Source organism: Triticum dicoccoides, chromosome 2B, assembly GCF_002162155.2.
Source record: "Triticum dicoccoides isolate Atlit2015 ecotype Zavitan chromosome 2B, WEW_v2.0, whole genome shotgun sequence".
Lineage (NCBI taxonomy): Eukaryota > Viridiplantae > Streptophyta > Magnoliopsida > Poales > Poaceae > Triticum > Triticum dicoccoides.
In genome coordinates this window covers 632,075,353-632,086,168 of record NC_041383.1, presented here as the reverse complement: position 1 = coordinate 632,086,168, position 10,816 = coordinate 632,075,353, and the positions used below count along the sequence as shown (strand labels likewise).

Below are 10,816 nucleotides of genomic sequence, written 5' to 3'. Positions count from 1 at the left end.
AAGAACGTTTCTTACCTACGCCAAAACCACAACGTGATATGCCAATTTCTATTTACCCTTCATAAGGACCCTTTTCATCGAATCCGATCCGACTAAAGTGGGAGAGACAGACACCTGCTAGCCACCTTGTGCAACTAGTGCATGTTAGTCGGTGGAACCTGTCTCACGTAAGCGTACGTGTAAGGTCGGTCCGGGCCGCTTCATCCCACGATGTCGCTGAAACAAGATAAGACTAGTAGTGGCAAGTAAATTGAAATCTACGCCCACAACAAAATTGTGTTCTACTCGTGCATAGAAACTACGCATAGACCTAGCTCATGATGCCACTATTGGAGATCGTTGCAGAAAATAAAAAATTTCTACGCAACACCAAGATCAATCTATGGAGTCATCTAGCAATGAGAGAGAGAGAGATGCATCTACATACCCTTGTAGATCGCGAGCAGAAGCGTTCAAGAGAACGGGGTTGATGGAGTCGTACTCGTCGTGATCCAAATCACTGATGATCCTAGCGCCGAACGGACGGCACCTCCGCGTTCAACACACGTACAGAGCGGAGACGTCTCCCTCGCCTTGATCCAGCAAGGAGGAGGGAGAGGTCGAGGAAGAGATCTCCAGCAGCAGAACGACGGCATGGTGGTGATGGAGAGGCAGTACTCCGGCAGGGCTTCGCCAAGCTTCTGCGGAGGAGGAGAGGTGTTGGGGAGGGGAGGAGCTGTGCCTTGCAGGTGTGTGTGCAGCCCTCGCCTCACCCCTCTATTTATAGGGGGAGGAGGAAGGGGGCCGGCCCCCTCTAGGGGGGACTTGCCCCCCAAGCAAGGGGGGCGCCCCCCTTAGGGTTTCCCCAACCCTAGGCGCATGGGCCCAAGGGGGGATGCGCCCAGACCTATAAGGGCTGGTGCTCTTCCCTATACGGCCCACGAGGCCCTCCGGGAGAGGTGGCCCCTCCCGGTGGACCCCCGGAACCCTTCTAGTGGCCCCGGTACAATACCGGTATGCCCCCGAACTTTTCCGGTGACCATATTACAACTTCCCATATATAAATCTTCACCTCCGGACCATTCCGAAACTCCTCGTGACGTCCGGGCTCTCATCCAGGACTCCGAACAACATTCGGTAATCATATACAAGTCTTCCTAATAACCCTAGCATCACCGAACCTTAAGTGTGTAGACCCTACGGGTTCGGGAATCATGCATATATGACCGACACAACTCTCCGGCCAATAACCAACAGCGGGATCTGGATACGCATGTTGGCTCCTACATGTTCCACGATGATCTCATCGGATGAACCATGATGTCGAGGATTCAAGTAATCCCATATACAATTCCCTTTGTCACACGGTACGTTACTTGCCCGAGATTCGATCGTCGGTATCCCAATACCTCGTTCAATCTCGTTTCCGGCAAGTCACTTTACTCATTCCGTAATGCATGATCCCGTGACCAACCACTTGGTCACATTGAGCTCATTATGATTATGCATTACCGAGTGGGCCCAGAGATACCTCTCCATCATACGGAGTGACAAATCCCAGTCTTGATTCGTGCCAACCCAACAGACACTTTTGGAGATACCTGTAGTGGACCTTTATAGTCACCCAGTTACATTGTGACATTTGGTACACCCAAAGCACTCGTACGGTATCCGGGAGTTACACAATCTCATGGTCTAAGAAACTGATACTTGACATTAGAAAAGTTTTAGCAAACGAACTACGCGATCTTGTGCTATGCTTGTATTGGGTCTTGTCCATCACATCATTCTCCTAATGATGTGATCCCGTTATCAATGACATCCAATGTCCATAGTCAGGAAACCATGACTATCTATTGATCAACGAGCTAGTCAACTAGAGGCTCACTAGGGACATGTTATGGTCTATGTATTCACACATGTATCACTGTTTCTGGTTAATACAATCATAGCATGAACAATAGACAATTACCATGAACAAGGAAATAAAATTATAACCATTTTATTATTGCATCTAGGGCATATTTCCAACACCGACCCTTTTGCCTTTAGTTGCAAAGTCACCCTCAATTTGCAACTGGGCACGACCTTTTTTTGCCTTTAGTTGCAAGGTCACTCATCTTTTGTCCTAGTTGCAAGTTCACCTTTGGCTCGCAACGGCACCCGAAGTTTTTTTCTTCCTAATTGCAAGTCCACCATTGACTCGTAACTAGGCTCGATCTTGGCTCAGCCTTTTTTTCTACCTCAATAGCAAGTCCACCCTCTAGTCGAATTGGGTCCAATTTTTTTCCTCATAGTTGCAAGACCACTCCCAACTCCCAATAGGGACCGAACTTCTTTTATTTCAGTTGAAAGTCAACCATCGACTCACAACTGGGGTCGATTTGGTCTTGACCCATTCTTTTTGACTTAGTTGCGGAGTCACACTCAACATGCACTGGACCGGACTTTAGTTGCAAAGGACAAGAAAGAATTCAGACCCAGATCGAGCTGGGTTGTGAGTCGATAGTGTTCTTGCAACTGAGGCAAAGAAAGTGTTAGGGCCCAGTTGCATGTTCACCCTTGACACGCAACTTGTCACCGACCCCAACCCCGTTGCATGTCCATCTTGGACACACAATTTACCAAATCTGAACCATTTGCATGCTCACCCTTGATATGTATTGATTTTGTTTTCATTTTTAGGGAGGGGGTTGCAAAAATATAGTTTTGAATGACAAGGCTAACGTGTTGTTATTGGCGAATTACCAACATCATTTTATTCTTTGGTACTTCTGTTGGAAAAACACTATCAATAGTACATTTTTAATAGTTAGCACATTTTTTCCTATTTCTTTATTTCGATTTTCTTTTCCTACTTTTTCAAAATTTGTTTTTCATTTTCTTGTCCCTTCTCAACAAGAACATATTTTAAATAGATGATGAATATAATTTTAAATACACGGCGAACATCTATAAATATAAGTAAGACATTTCAAAATAAGCAAAGTACAGTTTTTTAATAATGTTAAACAGTTTTTAAATGAATAATGAACATTTTAAATGTAAGTGATAACTTGCATTGAAATTTTTAAAGGTGAGAAGAATATTTGTTTAAATACTCAGTGAAGATTTTTAAATATAAGTTCAACATTGTTTTAAAGAAGTGATACACATTTTCAAATAATCTTGAACAATTTTTTAAATGCAAGATGCATCTTTTGTAAATGCATGGTAAACATTAAATTTCTGATCTTCTTTTACTTCTATGAACAATTTTTAAATTTGCAAACTTTTTTTTGTTTCATGAATATTTTTATTTTACAAACATTTTTTTAATTTCGTACACAACGTACGCATTTGGTGTGGCATTTTTTTTAGAACAATAACCTATAGGATACATACAGTTGACATTGTACAAAAGAACCTTGGTTTTGCTTACATTCATTACTTGGGTAACATAAATTAAATTACCATTAACTGCACATCACTATTGAAGCCTTTACAAGCCTTTTATCCGTAGCCTTAGATCCACCCCGTAACACCTTTTGTTTTGTCAAAAAAAAAGCCCAGCATATGATGTCAAGAGAACACAAGGTAAAAAAAAGACAAAACACAATGGGGCAATCAATTTGCCTATGGCGTCACTTAGATGAGTCCTAGATAAACCCTGATTGTTGTTTGGAAGATGCGTTTTAGCTCTTCGCATAGCATCTTGTATCTTCTAGCCGTTTTCGTCTTCTTTTGTTACTTTGTAAGTCGTATGGTGTAATCCTAGCCGGTTGATGACTTTCTTAATTCAAAGTCTGCCTCGCCTTGAGCCTCCGTGAAAAACAACCGGTTTAGTTCAGGTTAGAATATGACTGGTCCTTGGAAACCTTCAAACAATTTGTTCCTTGCCTCTTATGATTGCCCTGGTTTGGTTTTTGCGCAAAGATGTACTCCCGTCCGTGACCGACAGATGCAACTTTCAAATTAAGCCAGCTTCAAGCATAACATCAATCACCGAGCAGGAACAAACGTCTAACATTTAGATAAAAGGCCAGAGCCCGACTTTATAAATAAAGCCACCGGGCAGAGTTAATACAGCCCCAAGAGACCAGCACAAGAGCAAGAAAAGTATCAACCCAGACAACACAAGAGAATAGTCTAAGTACATGGCTCCCATGCCAGTATACGGCTCGCAGGCCGGAGATAGAGAGATAACGAAAGCCGACCATTAGCGACTAAGTGCCTGCTTGAACTGGGAGATGGAGATAGCAGAATTTCGGATCTTGGCCAACATGGCGTCGAGGGCGTCCCTGTCTTCCTCCTTAGTCAATAATCTCCACTGCTGTAGGAATATACAGGTCTTAAATAAGCAATCAGTAGGCTTCACATGGAAAATATGTTCGATGGTAAATTTATTCCTTGTCATCCAAAGGGACCAGCACATGGTTGCGAAGCCCACCCAAAACAATTTCCTCTGGGCCCCAACCAAAGAGTTAACCAAGATGCGTAGGTCAGAAAAGGAGGTCGGAGGCCAGGAAACACGCAACCAGGATCTGATACAACACCAAAACAGATTAGCCAACACACAATTGAAGAAGATATGTGACGTGTCTTCTCTCATACCACATAAAGCACACCTATCAGATCCCGGGCCATTATGCTTGCGAATTTGGTCACCCATCGGCAGACGCCCACGAGAGGCTTGCCAGAGGAAAACCTTGACCTTAGGAGGGATACGAGCCCTCCAGATCCAATTGAATTTGGAGGTGGTGGACCCAGCAATGAGCTTACCATATAGGGATTTAACCGAGAAGCGAGCAGAGGGGGAGTGGGGCCAGACAACCGTGTCTTCCTCCTCCGAGAGCGAAGGGAACAAAGCAACAAGACATGGCCAGTCTTCCAACTCTGTGGGAGAGAGAGAACGATGCAAACGCAGGTCCCAATTATTCAACGCGAGCTCAAAGATTGAGATCTCAGGGTCCGGGCAGTAAGAAAAAAGAACAGGAAAAGCAGTAGCCAGCGAAGAAGAGCCACACCACCAATCTAGCCAAAACCTGGTGGACCTATCATTGTGAACAACGAATTTGACGAGGCCTTGAAAGATTGGCTTGAGCTTAACAAGATTTCTCCAGAATTGAGATGCCCCCGAGGCCCGAGCAACCATTGGGCTAGAAGAGGGAAAGTACTTCGCTTTGAGAATGTTGAACCAGAGGGGCTTATCCTGGGGGATGGTCCTGATCTTCCACCACCATTTGATGATCAGACATTTGTTCATAACAAGAGTGTTAATAATGCCCAGCCCCCCAAGGCTTTTTGGCTTACAAATATGGTCCCATTTGACCAAGCGATATTTGCGCTTGTTATCAGCCGCGTTCCAATAAAAGGCACCTCTATGTTTATCAAAGCCAGCATGGGTTCCCATAGAAAGAAGGTAAAAACCCATCAAGAACATCGGGAGAGATGAGAGGCACGCATTAATCAAGGCCACTTTACCCGCCTGAGTGTTGTATCTGCCCCTTTAGGGCATTACACGATTACCCACCTTGGCCACCGTAGGAGCAAAATCTTTAGCAAGGAGCTTGCCAGAGGTGATAGGTAAACCCAAATACTTAATAGGGAACGAGCCAAGAGAGCAGTTCAAGAGGCGGGCCACCCGTAAGGCCTCGGTACCCGGCACACCAATGACAATAACTTCACTTTTGGAGAAGTTGATCTTAAGACCCGAGAGAGCTTCGAAGCAAAGGAGCAGAAATTTGAGATGGGCAATGCAGTGGTCATTCAGTTCCACCAAAATAATAGTGTCGTCTACGTACTGAAGGTGAGTAATACCCTCCGGGATAAGGTATGAGCTAACAGGAGAGATATGGCAGGCCTCCGCGGCTCTAGATAGGATATTAGAAAGAGCGTCCTCCACAAAGTTAAAGAGGATGGGCGAGGCCGTGTCGCCTTGCCGGAGGCCTCTAGAGTTCTTAAAGAAATTACTAACTTTCCCATTGACATTAATGGCAGTATGGCCTCCCATTACCAACTGCATAATATGGTGAACCACCCCACTATCAAATCCTTTAGCCAGTAGGACTTGTTTAAGGAAGCTCCAACTCACCGAATCATAGGCCTTTTCAAAATCCAATTTTAGAATAACAGCCTTGCTGCCTGATTTATGGATGTCATGGATAATTTCATGCAGGCAGAGGACCCCATCTAGGATGAAGCAACCCTTGACAAAAGCCGACTAAGTAGGGGAGAAGGTCCGATGAGCCACCGGGGTAAGGCGAGTGGCCAGACACTTGGCAGGGAATTTGGCGAAGTTATTAATAAGCGCAATAGGTCTAAACTGAGAAATAAGTTTGGCACCCTTAATTTTAGGGATCAGGGAAATGACTGCATAATATCTACTGTCCCCAAACAATAGCCTTGAATGACTGCACATATAAGCTCTTTAAGAATAGGCCAAAATTTTTTAAAGAAAGGGATGGAAAAGCCGTCCGGGCCCGAGGCAAAATTAGGGTTTGATTTAGTGATCGAAGAGCACATCTCCTCTTCAGAGTAAGGAATCATCAAATCAGTATTTTCTTCCAAGGATACCAAGACCCCCTGGTCCCAGAAATTAGAAGATAGCCTGAACCCCTAGTCAGGTTTGGCAGAGAGGAGAGAGGAAAAAATGCCACAACATGGTTTAGGATGGCGCCTTGGTTAGAAGACCGCACCCCGTCAATAATCAGGCTATCAATAAGACATCTGCGCCGCCTCCCATTCGCAATAGCAAAAAAATAAGCAGTGGGGAATCACCTTTAAGCATCCAATTAATCCAGCCCCTCTGGCGCCAATAAATCTCATTAAGGCGGTGAATCTGCACCAGAGAGCATTCAAGGGAGAAGCGAAGGGTCCAGTCAGAATCAAAAAGGCCGGAGACGTCAGCCCGAGAGTCAAGGGCCTCAATCTGGGCCAGGAGAAGGGCCTTCTCCCTGTGGTCCTGGGCCGAGTGATTACGGGACCAACCACGGAGGAATTTACGCAGCAGGGCCAAGCAATTATGCCAATCATCCAAGGGCCCAAAGGAACGATGAGGCACCGAAAGGAAGCCACTAATTTTAGAGCCGAGGAGGTCGCTAAAGCCATAAATAAGGAGCCAAGACGCGTCAAACTGAAACCTAGGGGGGAGGAGACGGGTCCAATCCTAGCATCAAGGATTAGAGGGGCATGATCCGAGCCCACAATCGCCTTAGATTTAAGCATAGCTAGCGGGAAGTGCGAGTCCCAATTCGAACATACAAGGACTCGATCCAGAACGGAGCGGATAGGGGAAACTTGATGGTTAGTCCAAGTAAATCTAGAGCCCACCCTAGGGATCTCACAAAGGGCGCAGGAGCTAATGAACTCGTTAAAAGCGTCAGCCAACGTCCAAGAAAAGATATTATTGTTCTTATCCGCAGGTGAGCGAAGCAAATTAAAGTCGCCTTCGATCACAAGTGGGAGGGTGCAAGCTTCGACTTTGTTCGAGATTTCGTCCAGGAAGATAGGAGAGAGGGAGTGATCCGCCGGGCCATATACAACCATAAATTCCCAAAGCGAATTGAGCTGGCGGTGAAAAAGCACGGAGCTGTTCCAGAAGATACCATGATCAAAGGTGACAAAATCAAAAACATCACGTTTCGACCCTAACAGAATACCACCCGAGTGGCCAGAAGAGGGAAGGAAATTCCAATCAAAGTGATCGGCCCCCGCAATAGAAGAAAGCTCATGGGGAGAGAAGGAGGGTTTGAAAGTTTCGACTAAGCCAATCAAGTCTATATTATCACCCCTGACAATGTCTTTAATTTGGTCCCGGCGCCCCCGAGCGTCGAAGCCTCTGATATTCCAGAAAAGGGCTTTCATTTGAAAGAGAGATTTTTAATGCGCAAACTCGACCTGCAGGGTGCCAAGCAGGCTTTAGCACGTTTAGAAACACCCTTCTTCACAGAAGTCTGAGGAACAATACCGCTAGCAGAGACCCCCTCCTCCGGAACCCCAACAGCCACAACTGAGGTGGCAGGAGGAGCCGCGGCGGCCTCTTTAGCCTTGGCCAAAGCCGCATGGGCCACCTCATTGGCCCTAATAAGAGCAATCAGAGAACAAGGAGATCCAAAATTATGATCAAGAGAGATGCCAGAATCCGCGAGAACCTTAGTCAAGTGCTCATCTGAGTAAGAAGGTAGAACAAGCCGAGTGGGGGAAGAGGTACTATGAACCAACTGAGAAGGGGCGGGAGGAGTACCTGAAGCAGGAAGATCACGAGCCGCAGCACGCCTAGCCGCCTTGTCAGCCACCTGCAGACCACTGTCGCGGATCCGACCACTTTTGCGCGCCGTAGAGGGGGAGCGGATCGGAGAAGCTCGAGCCTCCACCGGAGACGCCTGGCCCGCGACGTCGCCCATATCACCATCAAGATAGCGACATAGGCCATCCGCCGATAGCTTGGTCCTAGAGGAAGCCCGACTGCGAGCAGAGAACTTGCGAACCGAGGACTTGCGCTTGGGAAGAGAGCCCGTCGCAACGCAGTGCGGGGAAGCAGGAAGATCTTCAATGCCCGAGAGCGACGGCGAGCCCAGCCGGGGCGGCAAGTTGGATCACACCCCCGACACAGGAGTACCGGCAGGTGGGACAAGCGGGGCAGCCTGAGCAGAAACATGCACATCCATCTGATCCTTTCCTCCTTCCTTGGTCTTCGGGGCACTATCCTTGAAAAGCTCGCGGCTTTCTGAGCCCATTCCATCCCACTCAGAGGTCATGAAGTGAGGAAGCGAGCCCCCGCTCATGTTGCCAGCATTGTCACCCTCACCGCCACGGTTATCGGCTGAAGGAGGAGGAGGCGGAGGTGGGGATTGGGCAGTGGCATCACCTTCCACACGCACCTGAAGCCTGAAACCATCCGCATAAGGGAAAACATCGACACAACCATGAATGCACAAGGGGTCCACAACCCAGATCTTGAGGCGCACAGGACCATTGGTGGCCGCCTTCACCGAAACTACCAATTGGTTAAGAGGGAGAGTAAAACTAGTACAGGAAGAAATCATCTTTAGGCTGCTCTTAGAGGGGAAGACCACCGCGAAATCAAAATCGGACAGCTGTCGGATCTGCCAATCCCAGCCCCCATCATCCCACAGTTTGAGCTCATCCAAGAGGATTTGGGTGGTGATTTTGTGGTCTTTGATTGAGATGATCGCAGCGTTGGAGAGCGCAGGAGCCACTGCCACCTGAGGAATATCACTATCAAGCGCGAAGAAGGAGCAACCAGGAAGGCGTTGGCCAAAAAGCTTAAAAGAAGCAGATTTGCGACAGTTTTGGCAGTTCACAGTCAGATGGCCGTCCTCTCTACAGATCAGGCAGAACGGGGGATTGAGACAGCGGGATTGGAAGTGGCCAGGTTGGTGGCAAGCAAAACATGTAAGATTAGGGTTTGGAGGTTGGAGATGCGGAGGAGATGGACGGGCAGGTGGAGGAGGGGGAGGAGGGAGGATCCCATCGCCCAAGGCACCAGAGGACGAACCAGGGCTAGACGCCGGGAGCCGACGGCCGAGGGAGCCAGAGCCGCCGCCTCCGCGACCCAACGAGCGCCCACCGAACCCAGAAGACGGACCGGGGCCACGACCACCACCACGAGCCAGGGGAGCCGGGCCATGCAGGGGAGGAGGAGGGGGACGGGCTGCAGGACCAGAGCCACCAACAGCCGCCGCGGCCTCCCATGGATCAGCCCCAGATCCTCCCGATCCGGGGGCCTCAGATCCAGAGCCCGCCATGGCTGGCGCCGCCGCCCTAGCGCTTGCCGCCCTGGAACCGCTCGGGCCCCGCCGCCCTAGCCTCGTGCTCGCGGGCCGCTTGCAGCCGAGCCGCCTGCTCGGCCTCAAGCTTGGAGCGGAGGGACGCCTCGAGGTCCAGATCGGCCACCCCATCACCCGCATCCTCCCGCCGCCGCTCCATGCCCGACACTGCCTCGCTCGAAGACCCACGGGAGCGATCCATGGCAACCACCGCCGCGAAAGGAAGGGAGAGAGGTGGGGGGAGGAGATCTGTGGTAGGTAGGGATGCGGAGACGGAAACGGCGCAGGTCAGAGTGAGATGCAGGAAACCCTAGAAATGAGGGGGCCGAACCCTTTCGGACCCATAAATACCCAGTGCGAGCCAGGCCGAGAGGGGGGAGAAACAGGCCGGGCCGGCCGAAGCAGAGGAGGGCACGAGATTCGCGCGGAGCCCAGGGCCCAAAATGGAGAGGGGGGGGGGGAATCAGAAAAAGACGACAGTGATGGCGGCCCAGCCTGAGCAGACGGCCCATAAAGGCCCAACTGAAACGGTACGGATGTCCCACAAGCCTCACGCATAGGAAACGGATCTAGGGTTGGAGGCGGAGGAAAGGCGACCGCCGTCACCGCCAGTGGCGCCGACACCACCGAGACCACCAGCGGAGAGGTTGTCGGAGAGCAAGAGGAGGGAGCAGGGCCACCCGCCTGAGAGGAAGCACCACCAAGACCCGCACTGCCTGGCGAGGAGAGCGTCCCCGAGCGCTTCTGTCGCCGGCCGCGCCTCACCTGGAGCCAGCCCGAGCCATCCCCCTCAACAGAGACCACTGGACGGCCACGGCCGCCCGGAGCAAACTTCCGAACCTTACCAGCCACCATCGACTCCACCGCCCGCGAAGCGAACGGAGGAGAAGCCAGAGAGAGGGTTGGAGAACCAACCTCCAGATCGGAATCCACATCCGCCTCGTCCGACGACAAGGCCCAAAACCTGTTCCTAGCGCCAGATCCAGAAGCGAGCGAGCTGAAAGAAGGACCGGGGGACGAGGGAGGAGGAGCGGCGATGGAGAGAGATGGCGACGACTGAAGGAGGG

The 10,816-nt window shown here is 49.7% G+C and overlaps 1 protein-coding gene across 1 annotated transcript in view; it reads left to right on the top strand.

Moving 5' to 3' along the window:
- The first annotated feature begins 9,726 nt into the window (after positions 1 to 9,726).
- Positions 9,727 to 10,816, top strand: part of LOC119361065 (14 kDa proline-rich protein DC2.15-like) — a 2,133-nt gene continuing 1,043 nt past the window's right edge. Inside the window, exon 1 of the mRNA XM_037626447.1 lies at positions 9,727 to 9,983. Within this exon, the coding sequence (XP_037482344.1) occupies positions 9,727 to 9,983 (257 nt within the window). The remainder of the gene's footprint in view (positions 9,984 to 10,816) is intronic.